We start from the raw sequence: 22,683 nt of genomic DNA, 5'->3' as shown, positions 1-22,683 counted from the left end.
GCCTAAGGAAACAAATCTTTTTACAGAGCTCTAATTACATACCAGGTTGTCAAAGCATTTTATTCATATTAATGAAAACAGAAGACATAACTGCTTAACAATAGATTAGTAAATTAAATCATGGTACATTATATGCAAACATAAAAAATCAAGTTGTAAAGGTTAATGATAAAAACTGTTCATGAGACTTCCAGTCAAGATGACAGCATAGGTAAAGATGGAACTGGAATCTTCCCACAACCACATCAAAAATACAACTAAACTATAAAACAACCATCATTCAGAACCACTTTAAATCTAGCTGAATGGAAGTCCTACAACTAAGGATTTAAAGAAGCTACTTCAAGACTGAGCTGACAGCTGGGCACCATATCTAAGACTCCATCAACCTGGCTCACACTGTTCATCTGTCCCTGATGATGATTCTCTGAGGGCCTGCCCCACCCAACCTGAGGGCCGACCCAAACAGTTTTCAGTGGCTTTTCTATACAACTGGTCTCTCTTGCCTCATGTTTCAGACTTCCCTAAAATCTCTCAAACAAGCAGTATCTGGCTTCGGCATACCTTGTACCTCTTGCTAAGTGGCCACAGGCCAGGCACTAGCAGCAGCCCATCTTGGTCTCCGTGGGCATCTCCAAGCCTGACACAAATAGCAGCCATCTGCAGATCGCTCTGTAGCTTGTACCAGGTGGCCCAAGGCAGGGCACAGGCAGTGGCTGAATTTGTACCTCCTGGGAGGCCCCAGAAGCAGTGCACCCAGTGGACAGCTTCAGACTACCCCTAATTACAATCCCATCACCTCCACGAGCGACACACTCAAGGGACACCAAAGCCCCACTGAAGTAAGTCCTGCTCCACGGTGTCAACTCCTGCACAGCAGCCAGTTGGCCTTGGGGTCATTCCTTCCCCATGACACCAACAGCAATCAAGGCTCAATTTCAACAGGACAGTGTACACAGCCCACACAGGACACACCTGGAGCGCCCACCTTGGGTGACTGGAGAGGCCATGCCACTTGGCCCTACAGAACACCTATTACACAAGGAGCCTCTATCAAGTCCGAGAGACATAGCAGCTCTAACTAATACATAGAAACAAACATAAGAAAGCAGTCAAAATGTGGAGACAGGTCCCAAATAAAAGAACAAGAGAAATCTCCAGAAAAAGAACTAAATGAATTGGAGGAAAGCAAACTACCAGCTACAGAGTTCAAAACCAATGGTTATAAGGATGCCCAAGTAACTTAAAACTTCAAGGAACTTAGTGAGACTTCAACAGCATGAAAAAGAACATAGAAATCATAAAAAAGATCCAGTCAGAAATGAATGATACACTAACTAAAATGAAGAATAATTTACAGGGAATCAACAGTAGAATAGATGAAACCGAGATCAAATCAGCGGTTTGGAACATAAGGAAGTAAAAAACACCCAGTCAGGCCCTGGCCAGTGTTGTTCAGTGGTTAGAGCATTGACCTGTGCACCAAAGGGTCGCAGCTTTGATTTCCGGGAAAGGGCATGTACCTGGGTTGCGAGTTCGCTCCTTGCCCCTGGTTGGGGTACATGCAGGAGGCAACCAGTTGATGTGTCTCTCTCACATCGATGTCTCTCTCTCTCTCTCTCTCTCTCTCTCTCTCTCTCTCTCTCTCTCCATCTCTCTCTTCCACTCTCTCTGAAAAGCAATGGAAAAAATACCCTCTGGTGAGGATTAATAAAACAAAACAAAACAAAACAAAAAACAAAACAAAACAAAACACCTAATCAGAACAGCAAAAAGAATTCAAAAATATGAACATAGTGTAAGGTGCCTCTGGGACAACTTCAAGTGTACCAACATTCACATCATGGGCATGCTGAAAGGAGAAGAGAGAGAACAAGAAATTGAAAACCTATTTGAAAAAATAATGACAAAACACTTCCCTAACTTGGTGAAGGAAACAGACTTACAAGTTCAGGAAGCACAGAGTCCCAAATAAGATGAACCCAAAGAAACCGATATCAAGACACATCATAATTAAAAGTGCCAAAAGTTAAAGACAAAGAGAGAATCTTAAAAGCAGCAAGAGAAAAGCAGTTAGTTACCTACAAGGGGGCTCCCATAAGACTGTTAGCTGATTTCTCAACAGGAACTTTGCAGGTCAGAAGGGACTCGCAATAAATAGTCAAAGTGATGTAAAGCAAGGACCTGCAACCAAGATTACTCTACCCAGCAAAGCTACTATTTAGAGTCAAAGGACAGCTAAAGAGCTTCCCAGACAAGAAAAAGCTGAAGGAGTTTATTACTACCAAATCATTATTACATGAAATGTTAAAGGGTCTTCTTTAAAAAGAAGAAAAAAGGATAAAAAATATGAATAAAATGGCAATAAAGAAGATGGGAAGGGAGTTGGAGGAATGGGTGAAAAAGTTGAAGGGATTTAGAATACAAATTGGTAGTTACAGAATAGTCATGGGGATGTAAAGTATGGAAGAGATTAGCCAAAGAACATATATGCATAGCCCGTGGACACAGACAACAATGTGGTGCAGGCTGAGCAGGAGAGGCAGGGGATAGGTGGAAGGGGAAGAGTGAGGGAAAATGGGGGACATCTGTAATAGTGTCAACAATAACACATATGAATGGATGGGTGTGAGATATACATGTGTGTGTGTACAATGTATAGCATTTATATAGGGTGTCCCAAAAAATGTATACACACACTTTGAATAACTATAAAGGCAGTGTTTACTAAAATACATTTCATTTTCAAAATTGAGCTATCAGCTGTTAAAGTGTGTGTATATATATTTGGGACACCTGTATGTAAACACTACATATTTAAATATAACACAACATATTAGGTGTATATAAACACTAGGTACAGTGTTTATATATAAAACACTCTGTCTCTATCTGTACATATACTCTGTAAAGAGAACTAGAAGATGAACTAAAATATACATAGTAAATATTGTTGAATCACAGGAATGCTGGTTTACTGGTGAGTAATATTCTTCTTTGTAATTCTCCGATCTGTTCACTCCTGCCAGAGGACCCTTCACTAGTGGTACTATGACTGGGAATTTAGCCACATTGTTTACTACTTTAGTTTTATATGTAATGACTGCCCCAGAAGCCAAGGTAAGTCAAGGAGAGGTGAGGCTGAAGCTGGGGTGGAATTACAACTCAGAGAGATTTACACATCCTTTTAGAAGCAGTGAGGATGGCTTTCTGGCTGGGAGCCCAGAAAATGGTCAGCCTCTGAGGAAGAGAGATTCCTAATGGAGTGCTTCTTTCTCCTGGTGAAACAAAAGCCACAGCAATACTGTCTTGGTGTTTATATGGTCAATGTTCAGGTAGCTCTAGAAACAAATACCTAAAGGGCATTTTTGGTCAGATTATCTTCTTTCTCTAGCCACACAGTTGGTGTATGCTTGGGAAATGTAAATGAATTCAATTATTAGCCCAATACAAAACGAAAAAACCTAGACAGGCCCAGTAGTTAGTAGAAATAGCAGTAATTTTAGAGCCAGAATAACAGGGGTCAAGTCTTACTATGCATTTACTGGCCATGAGATGTAATTCTCTCTTAAGCTTCAGATTTTTGGTCTATAAATCTCCATCTTGTCTGCTATAATACATTAGTGAAGTGTGAGGGCTCTGGAGTCAGGAGGCCTGGGTCTGAATCTCATCTTCACCATTTACTAAATCTGTTACCTTGGATAATTTAGCTTAACCTCTCTGATCTGTACATTCCTTATCTGTAAGAGAGAATTTACTTTCCTAATAGATACTGTGAAAATTAATCAAGATAACACATCTAGGAAGCTTGTAGCCCAGTGCCTGGCATGGAATAGCATCGAAAAAAACACTGGCTATTATTACCACTTCACAGGGTAGATCTGAGGGTTAAATGAGAGAATGATTGTGAATGTGTTTTACAAACTAAGCTGGTGTATAAATATGAGAAATTGTTTAAAATACTATCTAGTGTATTACTACACTGAAAAGGAATGGCTTTTGGAAAACAATAATACTCCTCTCTATGGGGGTAATGAGGTCGAAGCCACAGTTGTATCTCATTTTGTTAGGTTATGTGGGACAGCACAGAATAACAACAGAAAAAGGTAGGTTTTGGAGTCAGACCATGCCTGCCTTTTTCTCTCTTCTGCCTTGAGGATCAAACAGCTATACAGTGGTACCTCAGTTTTCGAATGTCTCCGTTGATGAACATTTTGGTTTACGAACGCCGTAAACCGGGAGGAAATGCTTCGGTTTTTGAACACGTCTTGAAGTCGAACATGCCACACGGCTTCTGCTGAGTGCAAGATCCTGAGGCCTAGCTGTTGACTGTTGATCCTTTGGTTTTCAAATGTTTTAGAATTCAGTCTTCCAGAATGGATTACATTAAAAAACCAAGGTACCACTGTACTTCAGAAGGTGTTGCAAGGACTATTATTGACAGTGATATCAACAGCTCCTATATACTAGACATTTACTATTTACTCACTATGCTGAGTGCTGAACATATTATCTCATTTAGTTTTCAAAACAATCAAGAAAGGTAGACATTTGGCCACCAAGTTTTATTTAAAAAAATGTCACCTCTGAAAGGTTAGGACTCATGACAGTTCCCTACTTTAGAAGAGGTTTCAAGGCTGAGAAAGCAGATATCCTTCAAAGAGGCTTATGCCATATTCATGCTAAGTCTGCAGAAATGATCATCTTACCTTTGTCCAGAGACTATGGAAGCATTTGCCTCGATATCTGTAAAAAATACAAAGGACAGAAATGAGATGTGAAAGTGTATAGTGTGTATGTCCACAGGGAGAAGCTAGGTGTCTGCAATATTCTGAATGCCCTATGGAGGCTAACATGTCTCTGTGCCCAGCAGTATCCTCTCCCTACGTGGTACAAAGACAGAGCTGGCACAGACACAACTCAGTTTTATCTGGGGCATAAGATGCTTACTTGGTCTATTTTTATTTCTAATCCACACTGAAATAATCCTGTTTGGATCAATAAAACTAAATTCATACTGCCTGGTTCACATTTCACCCAGGTATAAATAGGTTAGTAAAATAAGCCTCTTCCTCTCATGTAGAAGAGATTGTTTTTATTGAAATATTTCCATCCTTTTGACACTTTTTTAAAAAAAGACAGTAATCTTCCAATAGGTCTTAAATATCTATTAAGAATGCATTCTCCTTCAAAGGACTTCCTCACAGAATTTTAGAAGGCAGACTGCTCTGCCTACAGACCCCATTATGTTCTTGTTTCTCAACCTCCAAGCAATGCCCTCCAAGAAAGAAAAATCTCAGTGACTTGTCTATCAGAGTTTTGTTCAAGTAAGCCTCCTATGGGTTTACCAGGCAATTCTTTTTCAGCACCAGCAGAAAAACTTCTTCCTCCATTATATGTCTTTAGGTAGTTTCATCTTTTCTAAAAGATTTTCTGGATGCACCAGATAGCAGTTACCTCTCCTGACTCTGGTCTTCCACAGCCCTATCCCTGCTTTTAGGGAACTTAGCACCTCAGACTCAGTATACATGTTTAACATACCCTATTGATTACATGGTAACCTCCTTGAAGACAATGAAGGCAGAGTGCCTACGTTAAAATCCTGACCTCAATGCTTATTAGCCATGCGACCTTGAACAAATTACTTGACCTCTCTGTGCTCAATGCCTTATCTGATAACCACTTTGCCCACTTCAAAGATTAAATGAAATATCACTTATAAAAAATTCAGTACAGCACCTGAACTTAGTAATAGCTCAGTATTAGTTACTATTATTGTCACTATGGTGCTCATGTTCATGCAGCCTTCATGTAAGAAGGCTGGACTACTCTGCCTTTAAAGCAAGATGCTGGCAGAAGAGAATCCTTGCTTCTTATTTGCCACTTAGTTCCCCGATCTGACACACACAACATGGAAACCCCTCCCCAAGAAACAGATGCCAACTCACTGAGTCTCTGCTGCCTTGCTGGCTCTGCTGGAGCAAAGAAATTTAGGTAGTGTGTGCTCAAAAATGAAAATGGCTTGTCGAATGAGGGTTGATTACAAAAACATCACTAGCTTGCTCTTTTGGAACAAAAGTCAGTGCGTTTGAGTCTTTTAACACTATCACAGTTAATGCATGTAAGATGGGATCAAAGGGGTTTGGTGAAGGCAATTAGTAGATTTGGGGGTATTTTAAGGAGATTCATCTAAGTCAAACTCTTAAAAGGAACAGGTTTTCTTGGGCCAGTTATTCTGAGGACACATGATACGGTAAAGCCCATTTTCTAGAATAAAATGTTGGGACGGGAAGAATTCCCCTTCCCCTTTTCAGTTGCTCCTTTTCTCACCAAAAATGAGGCTTACCATCATAACCCCTTCTCTGAATAATCTGTTCTGTTCCATCAATGTCAGGTATCATGTGGCCAGTTGCTAGCTAAGGAAGAGTCTGTGTGGTTGAAATGTTTTTGCTCGTTTATTTGTTCAGAGGCCTGATTTTACCCAAAAACTGTGCAGTAGAAAGTCCTGTCCACCAGAGATAGAGCACCCTGAAGCAGGTTTAAAACATAATCACAAGTTATAACTCACTTTTACTGGATTGGACTCACAAAATTAAACATGGTTGTTTTTTGCTTACAAATGTTGTCAAGTATATGAACTGTGCTGTAAATGAGATTCTAACCTCCTTGTGGAAAGCAGTCATAAGTCTTTTTTTTTCCTTGAATAACCTACAGTGACAATGACTCAGACAAGACTAAACTGTAACATACCTATGATATTTATCTGTTTGGCAGTCTAATCTGTGAAGGCAGTGCTGTTATTGCCATCAAGATCCTCATGCATTCAGAGCTGACCCAGCGTCCCACAGCAACTATTTGTCCAATTACCATGGACTCCACCTTCCAAAAACACCATCCTTAATGCTATTTACAGTATCTCGGTCATGGAAAGAAACTTAATGCCTTCCAGAGATGACTGAAATGACTGTGTCTCCCTGGAGGAATGGCTACCTAACTGTAGCAGAGGTTCTCAAAACAAGCTTCCACTCCTTTCATGATAATGCAATTACTACCTTAGTGCAGTAACGCTTGTCACCCCAGTAAGTTACCATATTCTAGCCAGCTAGGAGTGTCAGGATTATGGAACAGGGCAAACTCTGCAATGGGAACCACCCATGGCTGGAGGAGAGACAGACAATGGGCTTTGAGATGCTCTTCTTGAGTTCCTTGGCTAACACTAGGAATGTGTAAGAGAGTAAGCTGGTCAGAGGGAAAATAACTTCAAGTAGTACTGCACAAGCTCTGCCACTCAACCAAAGCCTTCTCGGAAGCAAACTGATAGGATAGTTTCAGCCACTTCCTGGCACATTGAGGACAGCAATAGTTCCTTCACTTGTAACCCATTCCACTTGGAGAGTTTTTCCAAAGTGTGCCTTACCTGGTCTGGCAACAGACCCCTGCAGTGCTGTGGCTGGAGTTTCCTTTGGGACTAAACTCTGTGAAGGGGCTAAGGCAAGAAAAAAAAAAATAGGCCTTTTATTTTCTTAACAAAACAGAAAGTATTGACTGAATCAAAGGCTAAGTAACTGCTGAAATACACATACTCTTAGAGAGCAGTACTTGAAGTTGGTTTTGAAATATTTCAAAACTTGTATTTCAAAAATTAACTACTACAACACTAGTACAGACTAATACTAGGGATATTTGTCTTTCCTTTTTGTTGTACAAAGACCAAGGAAGGAAGTGGCTCTGAGGACAACAGCACCCACAATTTTTGCTTCTTGGGGTCAAAATCTGTCCAGTCTCTAAAAAACCCAAAAGCACACCTTAGTAGGCAACCCAAACCACCTTCAGAGGAACAATGAATTACACCATTCACCTTACCATTTAAAAAATTCTGTCTCATCTCTCTACTACTTGAGACTCGAAATGAACCATATGATTTATTTTGTACTTTTTTACAGCACCTGGCAAGAGTGATGGGCAGAAAGCAGGTATTCAAGTCATACTTAATAAATCAATTTGATATGTCATTTACTTATCTAGCAGGTACCAAGAACTTACTAGGGGCATGGTACTGTGCCAAGCACCCTAAGAGACCAAATTACATCCTTTCTGCCCACTGGGAACTCAATCTAGTATTAAAGATATACACATATGGTATATCTGGAATGCACTGTGATGTTATATGAAGGAGATTCATATAAAGTGCTATCGGAGTCCAAAGCATGGGAGATCAATTCTAGACTGAGAAATCTAAGGGTACATTAAAGGGAGAAACATAAGAATTAGGCTTTGAAGGACAGAGAGAACTTAGGCTCTTGAAGAGGAATGGAATAGAATACACAATATACTATAGAATGGAAACTTCTTGGATCATACAGTAAAGATTAAGGGCAGAGATATGCCATAGTCACTCAAGGGTATGTCTTCCCATCCTGATACTTCAGTCTAACATCCTAGATAAACTGCAACAAGTTTTACCCTCCTGTGGAAATTATAAATTTTATAGATCTCTCTCGCTACTTGGTAAAAAGTCAATAATGTATTTGTATAAAGAATTTTTGTATGCTTATCTGATAAAGCTTAAAACTACTGTTTAACTTCTGCTTTTAACTCCAGTATTGCTTTCTCACATTTTCAAGGTAAGAGCACAGCAGCCCTTTGAAAAAGAATGGAAACAATTTTAACTAAAATTAAGAACTTTTTCCAATTGCTGGTTCATCTTCCCAAGGCTCACAGGTTTCCCTAGGGTTATATATGATCCAGATAAAAATACTTTCTAATCACTTCATCACTATTCTCTTGGTACCAGAGGGAAAAGTTCCCTGAAAGGAAGTAGAATGGAAACATTTAACAGCAGAGAATATATTTAAGTCTTACTAGGTTGCTTTTTAATTCTTAGAGCTCACCTACCTCAACAGAAGTAGAGCCAGAACCCTATAGCACCTAGCCCTGTGAGTCTCTATCTGCTGCAAGGGCAGTGAACTCCTTAACGGCCTTTATCCCTCCCTCTGTCTTGAACACTGATATAAAAAGGTGGAGAAGGGGAATTAACCTTTCCAGAGCTCTATGAGGCAGTGTCCTGGCCCCTTTGTGCTAGGCTCACTGAATCTTTATACAAATTCTGAGAAGCAAGAATTACAATCTCCATTCCACAGGTGAAGCACATGGGGTTATAAGAGGTTAAGGAATTTATCCCACTGTGATTAGTAACCAGTAGAGCTAGAATTTGAATTCTGATATTACCCTGAAGCTTGTGTTCTTTCTGCCCCTTGTCCTGAGTGCTTACCACTCAGAAGTAGGCAGTCAAAGCATTTGGGCTGCATAAATAAGATAGACACTATTAGCTGACCTAGGACACAGCAAACGTCCTTCCTAGCTTTGGCAGTGTCTGGCTGATTCCACCCTAGAGAAACACAGCTTCTGCACCACTTAAGATGCAGAGGAGGAGGAATATTTGTGTGTGAGGGGGAAGGGTGTGAAGGGAAGTGGGGGAGGTGTAAGGACACTTATGCTTCCATTGTTAGGTCACTTTAACACAGTAAATAATCTGAGCTAGATACATATAAATGAAATAGACTAATTTATAAAGACACTGCATCAGAAAGAAACTGGTAACACTTCTCTTACCATTTACTAAATGATTACTATATTCTAGTCTTGTGCTAAACATGTTATATGCATTATCTCTTTGAATGCTTACAACTATTATTGTCCCCATATTACAGAGGAAACTGAAGTTTAGAGTGGTCAAGGAGCTTGCCTAAAAGCCCTCACAGCTAGAAAATGCTGGTGCTGTGATACCAGCCCAAGCCTATCTGTCTCTCAAGCACTTTGCTCCTCCCGTGTCTACTGTCATGAAACCAGATTTTCTGGAAAGCTCTCCTCTGGAGCAGCCAGTCTGGACAGAATAGTCTCTGGAATAGAGTACAGCGAGGAAGGAGCTAGGAGAACCCTGCTCTGAAACTGTTGAGAGCATCTTTACCATGGTAAGAAGAACCTGCAGAAGCTGCTGTTTACATTTCAGGGACAATGCCAAACTCGAGGCTCACAATATACACTTTAAACAAATACCGAACTTTTCTGAGCTTCAATCTACTCACCCACAGAATGGATTGTGGGCTACCTAACATAGTTTGGTATGAAGATGATATAAGAAACATACATAAAAAAGCTTCTTTGTAAAATGAAAAACTATATAAATGAAAGCATATCATTATTTCAGGGCCACATTCATCAATGTAAATTTAACATGGGATTTTAAAAGTATATTTTCCCAATTTATTTCCAATAAATGAAATATCACTATTACCATTTAGCCTAATCTTCTTCCTCCAAGTACAAAGGGAGTTATGCGTTCTCTTGTGGAACAGGTCATCAAAAAATGGACAGTAGGCTCAGTCGATGTGGCTAAATGGTTGAGTGTCGACCTATGAACCAGGAGGTCAGGGTTCAATTCCTGGTCAGGGCACATGCCAGGGGTTCTGGCCTTGAACCCCAGTAGGGGGTGTGCAGGAGGTAGCCAAATCAATGACTCTCTCTCATCATTGATATTTCTATCTCTCTCCCCGTCTCCCTTACGTCAATAAAAACATATTTTTAAAAAAATGGACAGGAGGAGATGATGCTACGCCCAAGTACATACCTATGCTGGGTAGAAGCTCTGGATGGGATCCCACCTTCTCCTCCACTAGACCACTCGCAAGCGGCTCAGATGCTATGCCAACATGATTGTTTTTTGTAGCCGGCGCCACGGAGATGAGCTCAGAGGGTACCAGAGTGGTTACAATCGAGCGTACACTGGTAGGGAGAGTACTGCCAGGTAAGCTGGGTCCTGCTGAGTTGGAGCCCGAGCCCACGGGGCTAGAGGTCATTTTTAGCAGAGTGGGTGTTGGGGGCGTTGGGGTTTTACTGTCCAGCTCTGTGGGTAACTGCTCTGTTCCCATGAGCCCAGAAGCTGTGGTCTCAAGCCCGTGGCCTTCAGTCTCTCCATCTGTACCATATTGCTCTTCCCCTTTCTCAAGAGAGCCTGTAACTTTCTTACATGCCTTGGTTAGCAAAATCTGGCCGATTTTGTCCACTTTTCCTTTGCTCTTACTAGATGAAACTGGGCTTCGCCGGTTGACCGAGGAGCCTGGACTATTGGTCAAAAGGGGAGAAACCATTGTAGTTGACTGTGAAGAGGGCAGAGTACTTTGATCTGCTGAGGTGCTCACCTGAGGACTAGCCTCATCTGGATTCAATTCTTTCACTTGCTGGACAGGGGGATGAGGAGGGACTACTGGAGAAGTTGTACAAGGTGGGGAAGGAAGCTGAACAGGGGTAGCTCGTGAGTTAAGGACCAAGGGTCGGCCTGTATGTATGTTTGGAGCAGGACTACTGGAGGGAACATTAGGTGGTACAGGAGCAGAAGAAAATTTTATGTTCTGAGGTATGTGTAAAGGGCCAACGACTGCAACAGAGGGAGGCATCAAGCCAGAGTTGGTTGTCAGTGGGGCTGCAGGAATTGTGCTTGGCTGTGATCCTTTCATAACCTGAATTATTGAGGATGAATTGATAAAGACAGGTGTGATGAACTGAGGCCGGGCATTAGACTGAGCAGCTGACTGTCCCTCAGAAACCATAACCTTGCTACCCACATTGGGCATTGTGACGACTGTTGACATTAGTGCAGATTGCAGGTGAGTTGGCAGAGCTGCTGATGTGTTAGCTGAAGTTGTGATGGGATTGGAAGTTACGAAAACAGTTATCTGATTTGGGGGCAAAGGAGTGGAAATGGAGGAAGAGCTGACAGGTCTTGAGATTACCGGAGGGATGCTTGGTGCAACATTAGAACTGACCTCACTCAATTCTGTATGCACAAGGGTTGAACACGGCTCATTACTGTGAGGTAAATTTAGGGAATTTGAAGGTTCTTTAGAAGACGGATCCTGCAGTGTGGGAATGACAGATGCTTTTTTCAGATCCTCCCCAGAAACTACTGGAGGTGTTACTTCCACATCTGTAAGCCCAGGGGGTTTAATGGTCACATTAGGAGCTCCAGAGTTGTCAAGAAGTTGACTTAATGATGTTGGTGCTTCCCTCATAGCAGGAGACACCAAATTTTTGTTCTCTTCGACACTGGTAAGTTTGTTAGGATCCGAAGGTTGCCCATCTTTTTTGGATTGATCTTCAGGGACAACCATTTTAACTTCTTGGGCAGGTACTGCTTTTAGCTCAACGTTTACCTGCTCCTTCCTACCCTGGGAATTCTGGCATTCACTGTCCTGAGGCATATTCAAGCTCTCCTTGTTATCCTCGAGACTGCTTCCCACGGCAGCCACAGGCATGGTAGAATTCTGAGGATTCAGCCCGCTGTTGTTAGGAAAGCTCCCAGGTACAGGGGGATTGGTCAAAGGAGTGGGACTGACCAATACATTCCTTGGCAACTCCACGTTCTGCAACAGCGCTGCATTTGTCTGAGAGGCCAGAGTAAGTTTAGGGGCTTTTGAATTTTGTCTCCCAGGACTTGGAGTGGTTTTCCTACTGGACCCAGGACTAGACCTGCGACTGTTGCTTGGGCTTGCCCGTTTTGTTGCTCCAGAATTAGACTGCTTTCCAGAATTCACCACCACAGAATCTAATTTGTGAGTCTGTGGGGCAGCAAAATTGGAAGGATTATTCATAGTAAGATTTGAAGGTGCTTGCCCGATGGCCTTCAAAGTTGTTGGATTTAGACCCTGTTGATCAAAGCCCCTGTTTAAATTTGGCCTAGGAGGTAAAGGAATATTAATCTGTGGGGGAAACAGTCCTGCTATGGAGGCATTGAGTCTTTCTGGTGATAGACTGATCTCTGAAGGTTCTGTGCTGGGAGGGCGGTTGTTGGGTGTCTGAGGATAATAGGGCCTGGGGCTGGCTCTGTTTGGTGTTTTAGGCCTAGATGTTTGGGTTGGAGCAGCTACATTCGGAAAGTGGTGGCCATGAGAGCTAGGCAGGGAATTTATAGGGGGCTGCTGGGGAGTTGCACCTTGAGTTGCTGGAAGGGGTGATGGTCCAGGTTTGGGCACTGTCATCATTAACTGATTCTGGGAAACTACTAAATGTGAAGGCATGTTATTTGGGCCTCCTGAGACAGATGGTATTTCAGTGCTACTCGCTTCAGGAAGTGAGGACATCTCTCCCAGTGGTGAACTGGAAGGATTCTGTGGGTTTTCCTGATATACTATTTTCCTTGAATTGCTTCCCAAAGGAGTATTCACAGGCATTGGCATTCTTTGTTTATCAGGTGATGGCGGCACTTGCAAACTGACCATGACAGGCATATTGCCACTCTGTTGCATGGGCATTCTCTGGGAATCTGGGGTCAAGGGACCTCTTGGGGGATGGACATTTTGGGAGACTGGAAGCCTAACTGATTTGGGGTCCTGCTGCATCATGAGCATCATCATCATTTGTTGCTGCTGCTGTTGCTGCTGCTGCTGCTGAGACTGTGGCTGACTGGGAGGTGGTGGCTGCTGCTGCTGTGGTGGTGGCAGTTGTGGCTGTGGCTGCTGCTGTGGTGGCTGTGGTGGGGGTGCCACATGCTGCATGAGCTGAGGAGGCATCTGCTGAAGTGGCCTCTGTTCAACTGGTTGAGAAGGATAACCTAAAACAAGCCCCCAAAATCAGGGAAGTTAGATTTTTAGCAAGAAAAGCTTTGCTACCTTCAGAGTATAGCCAAGCAATACTCATTTAGGCAGCACAGACTGTGCACAAACAGCTCAGGCATGCCTGCTCCCGGAGGACAGGTGCAGCCCTCCATTTTTTAACATAAGCAAAGGGCACACTGCTTAAGGAAGCAAAAAGCAAAGCATCAAGAACTTGAGCTCTTCAGTCTTTAGGGTCTCAATGAGGCATTACTGTACTAAGATTCTGATAGACACTTTGTGCTATGCGCTGTGAGTTCATACCAGCCAAACATTTAGATGAAACGAGAAAAACTCCATCAATAGCAAGGAACTGACCACCCAGCACTGGGGTCTCATGCAGGTATAAATATTTCACTGTATTTGTGAATGAAATAAAGCAATTAGAATTCACTTTTTCTGTTAGCAGAGATTAATTTTTTTAAGGCTTGGTTTTGTTGAAAACGCCAGCATCGAAGATAGTCTTTTAATTCTTTCAGCAGAAGTAAAATATAATGTTCTAGGATTCAATTCCTTAAGCGGGATTTAAAATTACTCCAATCCACTGGCTCCACACACAATGCTGTATCCCTCAGGTTCAATCATTTGGGGGAACCCAACTGAATTAAACTGAGCTTCCAATGTAAATCAGTTTAATAAATAGTTGGAGCTAAGAGAAGTTGATATACATATTGAAAATAAAATGAGGGCACTGAAGATTTTTTATGGATATTAACTTTCATTTACTCTTTTACATGTTAAATTTTATTTTCTATGAATCCACAACTGAAGAATAAGTAAGTCAGAAGTGTAGCCTTCAGGAATAAAACATAATTTCAAGAAAAGAACTCTGAGGGACAGTGCCCTATAGATTTGTAGAAGGCAACACTTCAAATGATTCTTTTGTGAAGATTTTATTTGGTTTTGGACCCAAAACCTTACATAATCAACAGAAAGGATGAAAACATTAACCAAGAATAAAAGTGGTTCAATGGGAAAAAGTGGGCATATAGCTGTGATATAATTTCACAAACTATATTCCATTGTTGCATGTAAAACACATTTGGAAAGTTTTAAGAAGGTGCAGGAATAAGAAGGGTTGGCTCTAGCAGTTGGAAGAAATGCTGGCTCAAGATTTTCACAGACAGCTACCAAATGCTGCTGATAAACAGGGTCAGACCCTGTGCTCAACATTGAATTAATGTCTTCTGGACAAAGATTTCCACTCATTGGGACCAATGAGTACAATGTGCAGAATCCAGTTTTGAAGATATTTTAAAAACCCTTTTTTGATTTAGGCTCAAGTAACTTCTTTACATTTATAAAGCTAATAACATGCATTTCCATAGGTTTAACTCAGGTTCTCATGTTAAGAAAATTGTAATTTCTATAGAAGCCCCTTGATGTCAGGGCTATGACACAAATGCCTTGTATTTTTAAAATCAGGCCACCAGACAGTACAGTAAATACCAAAGAGCGTAGCACAGACAATACAGCAGCCTCTTGGAAGTAACAGCTAAGGGCATGGCTGCTATAAAGTTCTAGAAACTGGAGGCAGCAGTCCAAAGGACACTAATGATAAGACAGAATGGGGCTGCTGTAACAGAATGACGGAGAGGAAAAGCCAGGACACACACAGTGCATATAACATAATTAAGAACCAAATTTATTAATCAAGGGATGTAAATTCATATGCCTTTAGGGGTCAGGATGGTTGTGAAGAGAAGTGGGCTGATATAAGACAGAAGTAGTCCTGTGGACAGAGTCAAACCGCAGAGCAAATGTTCTGTCTAGAGGCATTTAAATTCAGGTTTTTGTTTGGTTTAAGATACTGCATGACAATTCAAACACATTATAGGCTAAACTCAGCCTGTAGGTTCCCAGTTTGCAAACTGTAGAAAGGAAGCAATAATCCCAGGTGTGAGGACCACTGGGATTCATAAAACAAGAATTGAGATGTGTCTGACGGAAGTAGGTACCTTCCTGTTCGTAATGCCTTCTATACGTTATTGCCAAAGACTAGTGACCTCCCAGCCTCAACTGTGCTGCTGCAACTCACTGATGAGAAGTGTGGCATGCACAAACAATTTATAATAAATAACACGAAGTACTGAAATCATGATGGACTTAATTTTTTTTGATTCGCTTTTAAAATACATAAGTTAAGGGTGGATAAAAGTTTATCCCTAAAATGACACCACTCTCACTTAATATGCCAAAAAGATGGTGGAGTAACTTGTGAGGAAGAAACAAACATAATCCTTTGTACACATAGAGAGTGTCCTAAATGTGACAGGCTTCTGTGTTTTCAACTGTTGTCACAGGGGAGGAAGGTTACAAATCACTGCTCAGGTATACATACTGTGGCAGCTGGCCTTGGTTCTGCAATGCCTAGATTGGAATGAATGAATTTTGGAAACTTTCCTTTTCAACATAATTTTTCAACATTTAGAGGATAGTATTTTATATTCAGAGAGGGGTATAACATAGGGGCTTCAACAATATTGGTCCCATTTATTATTAGGCTAGGTGGTAGGTTCACAAGTGTCTTTTTTATGACTCTTTACATATTTTTTTATGTTTAACGATTCATAATAAAACTTCTATTTAAAAACTTATTTTAAACTCTGGCAGTTCTCTGCTCTGAGAAAGTCCCAGGAGGAAAGGCTGCAGGAAAGACGCAGGCAAGCGGGATTAGAGTGAAAATATCTTTCCATGTAATCATATTCCATTTTGATGCCAACTAGAACCTTGATACTGACAAGAATAAAGAGGCACTTGACATTTCAGTCTGATCTTATGAGGACTTAAAGACTAATTAGAGCAAAATCTATATGCCTTCAGAAATTATAATTTGAAATTTTTACTTACTATCAGGGCAAAGCTTCCAAATACTAGATAAATACTGCTAATGTAGTTAGGAGACAAAATAATATACTATTGTTTCCCTGAAGAGAAGTCTTGTAATGCTATAAAAACAATGACAAGCATATAATCTTTAACATTTTATCACCTGGTGGCCGGTTTGCAAATTCTGGCAGTTTAGGGCCTGAGTTGTCCAAGTTAATTCCTTGTTCTCCAGGCAATGGCTGCTGATCGGCCTCCTCTAGACCAGCTGGGCGAGTGTCTGGGGTGCTAAAAATAAGTTGCACATTTGAGTAAAATGTACAGTTCATACACAAAACTAGCTTAACCCCTCCCCTATTTCTGAAGAACTAAAATCTGTTTGTATGATCATCCCTACCATTATTTACATCTCCCTAGTCTCATAAAATATTTAATATTTGGCATAAAAATAATCTGGGCCCTGGTCGGGGTGGCTGAGTTCAGTGTCATCCCATGCACTGAAAGGTTGCTGGTTCAATTCTCAGTTAGGGCACATGCCCAGGTTGCAGGCTCGAACCCAGGTACGAGGTGTGCAGGAGGCAGCTGATCATTACATCGATGTTTCTCTCCCCCTCCCTCTCCCTTCCTCTCTAAAATTCAATACAAAATTCTTAAAAAAAACAATCTGGCAATTTCAATAAATTTTAAAATCTACTTAATCTAATAGCACAGCTATTTACTCAAAGTGCTTTCTCCAATTTTTTTTTTTTTTTTAAATATATCTTTATTGATTTCAGAGAGAGGAAAGGCGAGGGAGAGAGAGAGAGAAACATCAATGATGAGAGAGTCATTGATCGAGCCCACAACCCGGGCATGTGCAATCTTTTAGATGCTTTAACACTTGATCATAGTTTGGGCTATCAACATTATAAAGTACTGTTCCTGCAAAACCACACTATCTCTGGTGTATAAAATTCAACCACAGTCCAGATTGTCTTTTTTTCATGGATATTACAGTGGTGGCTCCCACATTTAAAGTACTTGGCAAGACGCTGTAGGTTGCTGGTGAAAATGGTATTCAGAACAAAAAAATGGAGAATACCAGAAAAAGCTAATTAACTTTGCTGCAGAATGCATATTTGCAGACATCCTCATTGGGTTTGGGATACTTTCATTTTTACCTGGGTGTAGCTTAAAATTTTTAGAGGGAAATGAAGAAAAATGGTAGCTTCTAATATCACCGAAGAACCAGAGTGCTCACACTCCTCATTTTGCTTGAAATCTTACACCTAGCTGCACCTTTCTTTCCTGCCTTTACGTTCCCTTTGCCCTGATCTTGGTCACCTACTTTTTGACAGTATTTTATCTCACTGTATTCTGTGTAGTACCATAAGCCTTACCTTTAATCCATTTAAAAAGCCGTAGGACAAAGAAATTTAGAAACTGAAGCAGGTCCTTAGCACATCCAGATGCCTGTATCATCCTTATATGACTTCTCTCTCACTTCAAATTATAGGCAAGGATTCTACAGTATCCTTTACTTTCAAAGAACTGTACTGCTAAAAAAATCTCAGATATCTAGTTCAGCCTCCTCATGTTATGGATGAGAAAACAAAGGCCAAGAGAGATATGAGACAGGCACAACGTTCCACAGTGAACTAGGGGAAGAGCTGGGAGCGGGTGCTCTCCCACTGAACCTATTGTCTGCCTTTCCTAGGAGTCACGCTGTATAAGGCCCTTTCACAATCTGTAGCCCCAACAAGTAAGCAAGCTCCTTCAGGGCTGGTGAAGACAGCAAAAATGCATACCAGTAACAACTGCATAACCTTGCAATTTTACTCCTAGACAGAGGGAGGAATAAATATCACAAAAATTATTCTGACAGGCTGATAGCAGTAAACAATTTAACTTAGAAAGATCTATTGAAAAAATAAAATTGAAAAGCTCACTGAGTCTGAACTCAGAAAAATAGGTTGTTAATATATAATTATTGATTTATAAGATTCAAGAAGCAGCAAGTGAACATTATAATAGAGTACAACCAAAGAAATATGGGGAAGCTGAAAGGTAGTTAGTTTTATTTTGAACATTTATACTTGTTTAACTAAAGTTCTCCTATTCTTTTTTTAAAACATATGTTTTTATTGATTTTAGAGAGAGGGGAAGGGAGAGGGATAGAGATAGAAACATCAACGAGAGAAACATCAATCAGCTGCCTCCTGCACGCCCCCTACTGGGGATCCAGCCTGCAACTTGGGCACATGCTGGACTGGAAATGGATTCGGTGACCTCTTGGTTCATGGGTCAACACTCAACCACTTAGCCACACCAGCTGAGCCCCTATTCTTTTCTATAGTTCTAGCAATTTATTTCAATTAGGCTGTTTCACATTCATTTTTCACTATTCCCTGTTAATAAATATCTCTGAATTCCAATTTTATAATTAATGGCAAAAAATCCAGTTTAATCAATATTCTTTCTGGAACTATTCTATCAAAACCAAAAACATGACTTAAATTAACACTTAGTTTCAGGAAATAAAATATAAATTAACTGCCCTTCCTGCTGTGATCTTGCAAAAGAACTCACCTGGAGAATCCTTGACCAAAAGGGTAACTGATTTAAAAGGTCCAACATCTTAGTGTAAGATTTTAAGTTTCTAGGGATGATAAAGAGCCTTTAAAGGAAAGGCACCTGTACAAAAAACCATTTCTATCTGGAGACAGCAGGGAGTCTCCATAAGTAGTTTTCATTTCCAAAACACAATTGGCCTCTCTGATTCCCCAACAGCCACTATAAGTCTGAGGTGCTCTGAGGAGTTGCAGTGTGGTAGCATTGGCTATTTTTCAGGCTTTGAGTGCCACAACCCTCCTGAGACTATGGACAAAAAAGACATATATCAGTCAATTGCAATGTTATGAACCTGGTTTGGATCCTTATTTGAGCAAACTGTAAAAAAAAAAAAAAATTAATTTGGGATAATCAGGAAAACTTGAACACAGGATACCTGAGAATATGAAGGAAGTATTAGTTTTTCTAGGTATGCTAATGGTATTGTGTGGTCTTAAAAAAAACTGTCCTTATCTTTCAGAAGTACATACTGAAATATTTAAAATGAATATGCTTTAGGCCTGGCTGGGTAATTCAGTTGGTTAGAGCATTGTCCCTAAACACCAGGTTGTGGGTTCGATCCCAGGTCAGGACACACATGAGAAGCAACCAAGAAGTGCAGAATGAGTAGAACAACAAATCGATGTTTCTCTCTCTCTCTCTCCCTTCCTAACATCAATAAATAAAAATTAAAAAAAAATTTTTTTAAATAAAAATAATTTGCTTTAAAACAATCAAGAGGGTAATGGGAAGAGCACAAATGAAGGCAAGATAGGGTATGAGTTGATAATTATTGAAGCAGGGGGAGGATTTCACTTTACTACTCTAATTTTATATATGTTTAAAATTTTCCATCAAAAAAAGTCCACATAGAAATCAAGTACGGTTTGAGGCAAAACTTATCACAACCTACTTTAGATCTTGCTGACTATTTTTCTTCTTCCGAGGGGGCTTCTTCTTCTTCGGTTTATTTGCATTGGTATTGTTTTGTTTATTGTTTACCCCAAAATGGCCGGCAGAGATGTCACTCTGCAATAAGTTGACCAACAATGGGCTTGTTAGCGTGACATCCTTATTGACCGGGAAGCCTGGATTCTGACCACAGGACATCTGATTTCCGTTGGGTGCTCCATTGAAAGGTGCATTGAAAGGCATCCCATGGCCTGAGAAGTGGTTTCCCGAGGCACTATTTCCCTGCATGGCCTGCACATGGGGGGGGACCATGTTGGTTTGTTGCATGCTAACATCAGGCATCATTTGAGACAAGCTGACGTCATTATTTGCCGTAGTAGCAGGATCACCATGCTGCTGGGCCAAGTGAGAACTGGGCCCTGGTGGCCGTAAGACCTGCCCCTGAATCCCCATAACCTGAGAAGGACTGTTGTTCACAGGCCCTTGCTGGGGCAGCATCTGTCCTGACATTTGTCCCGTAAACTGCACCATGTTTCCTTGCATGTTTGGAGTTGGTCCCCTCATTATCTGTGCTGGTCCCGGCATGACATTGGATTGGTTCTGAGTGTTAAACTGTTGCTTATTCCCCTGCATCTGATTGGTCATGATCTGCTCTATCATTGGGTTCTGCTGGAGCAAAACTTGCCCCTGAGGTCCCATCATCTGGTTATGTGGCGCCATCATTTGCGGGCCCTGCTGGGGAAGCATTTGCTTGGGTGGGGTCATCCTTTGGGGCGAGGGCCCAAGACTTTGGCTTTGAGGGTTCACCATCATCTGGCCCTGCGGCATAAGTGGGGTCCTTGAAAGGATCATAGGGTTCTGAGGGTTCAAGCTTCCTTGCTGCTGGACCATCTGGCCCTGGGAGGGCACAATCTGCTGGTGCATGCTCATCATCTGAGATGGTGGGCCCTGCTGGGGCTGGCCTTGTATGTTGCCCAGGTTCACCTGAGGAACCCCAGAACTACCAGTCTGCTGGTTGTTCATGTTGCCATGAATTCCCATGAGGCTGGGCTGCATCATAGTTGGTGGCCCGTGGGACACCTGCATCTGGTTTTGAGGAGGACCAGCTCCTTGACCACCTTAAAAAAAAAAAAAAAAAGTACAGCTTCAGAAAGAAATACTCTTATCTTATGGTATTAAGATACTCAAATTACCTCAATTAGAAAAACACCCATCACCCATATATCCACTGACCAACATAAACAAATGTGTGTGCTTGACATACTTTCTGTGGGTTTTCTAAAGTATGGAGATTTGACTGTGGGATAACTGTTACATTCTTAATAACTACACAATAGAGAAGAAGAATACATTTCATTACTTCTATTTGGTAACTTAAAGATAGCATTTCAAAGATCAGTAAAATTTACTTTCTTTCAGATTAAACAAACAGCAAGGCAGCATCTCATTATTTTAAAATGATTTGGGTCTGGCCAGTATGGCTGGCTCAGTGGTTGAGTGTCAACCTATAATCTAGGAGATTGAGGTTTGATTCCTGGTCAGGGCACATGCCCAGGTTGCGGGCTTGATCCTCAGTGGGGGGTGTGCAAGAGGCAGCCGATCAATGACTCATCATTGATGTTTCTATCTCTCTCTCTCTCTCTCTCCCGTCCTCTCTCTGAAATCAATAAAGATATATTTTAAAAAATAAATTTAAAAAAATGACTTGGACCCCATAACCCACTGAATCTGTTTCTGGCAAAAGGGATTTTTCCTACACCGATGGCTGGGGTCCACCCTCCAGGCCTGCTTGGGTCTCAGCCTCTAGCTTTGGATGTCAAGGTGGGATCTGGAGGGCATGTTGGGGATATCATGGAGTGGGGCTAAAGTGACAGCCAAATTCAATTAGAACTTTTGCTGTTTCCTGGGGCTCTCTGGGCAGAGCATGGCATCCTCCCTGTGACACCTACCAGGGTCTAGTAACAGATCTCAGTTTGGGGTGGGGGCTGGACCTTAAGAGAACATGTGTGAATTTGTCACGGACTGCAGTCTGGTTTTAGCTTTCATGAATTCAATAAATATTGATAGTGAGTAGATTTAAAAAAATGACTTGTAGGTACCTCAAGATGATGAAAGTTAATGAAAAGCCCTGTAGGCTAGTGAAATAAGCTCTGCTTTAGATGAGTCAAGGAAAAAAAGAATGTGATACATCTTCTTAGGAAAACCTCAACAATGCTGAGAAGACATTTAAAAGTGCTTCTTGAAAAACTAATAATGACTCTATATGTGTGATATCTGGATGCAGTACTTTAAAGAAAAGAACACCAAGTACTTCCTAAGGATAGGTCTCCTCTGCCCCAGTGCGGTAAAAATTATTTACTCCTGATCTGAAAGCTGAGCCTCTAGTAGGAGTCAACTGACAGATGACCCAGAAGCTGTGGGTAGAGGACAGTTAACAAGGGATATTAAAACTTCAGTGACCATCCTTTTGGCAGTTCCTGGTAGACCCCACGGGACATGTTCTATTCTTCTCAGTGATTTCTAATTTAGACAAAGAACACTGCCTGGCTTGTTGCAGTGTTTACTTATTTTGGGTCTTTGGGATTTTCCTACAGCTATCATTCAATCAACAATTATTTATTGAGTACCTAATATGTACAAGGCACTTTTGGTACTGAGGTAATATCAATAAACAAGACAGACCAAATCCCTGACACCTTGAAGACTAGTT

The 22,683-nt window shown here is 41.2% G+C and overlaps 1 protein-coding gene across 6 annotated transcripts in view; it reads right to left on the bottom strand.

Annotated features, from left to right (window-relative positions):
* NCOA6 (nuclear receptor coactivator 6) overlaps nt 1-22,683 on the bottom strand; it is a 96,751-nt gene that overhangs the window by 9,480 nt on the left and 64,588 nt on the right. For all 6 annotated transcript variants that reach the window (XM_087818776.1, XM_087818775.1, XM_087818778.1 and 3 more), the window contains 5 exons: nt 19,975-21,091; nt 16,639-16,760; nt 10,628-13,606; nt 7,418-7,486; nt 4,710-4,746 (listed from right to left, as the gene is read on the bottom strand). In XM_087818776.1, the coding sequence (XP_087674902.1) occupies nt 4,710-4,746; nt 7,418-7,486; nt 10,628-13,606; nt 16,639-16,760; nt 19,975-21,091 (4,324 nt within the window). The remainder of the gene's footprint in view (nt 1-4,709; nt 4,747-7,417; nt 7,487-10,627; nt 13,607-16,638; nt 16,761-19,974; nt 21,092-22,683) is intronic.

The sequence above is a fragment of the Miniopterus natalensis genome, chromosome 7, assembly GCF_054644295.1.
Source record: "Miniopterus natalensis isolate mMinNat1 chromosome 7, mMinNat1.hap1, whole genome shotgun sequence".
Taxonomy (NCBI): Eukaryota; Metazoa; Chordata; class Mammalia; order Chiroptera; family Miniopteridae; genus Miniopterus; species Miniopterus natalensis.
The sequence above is the reverse complement of the archived record's forward strand: the minus strand, read 5'-3'. Positions and strand labels throughout refer to the sequence as shown.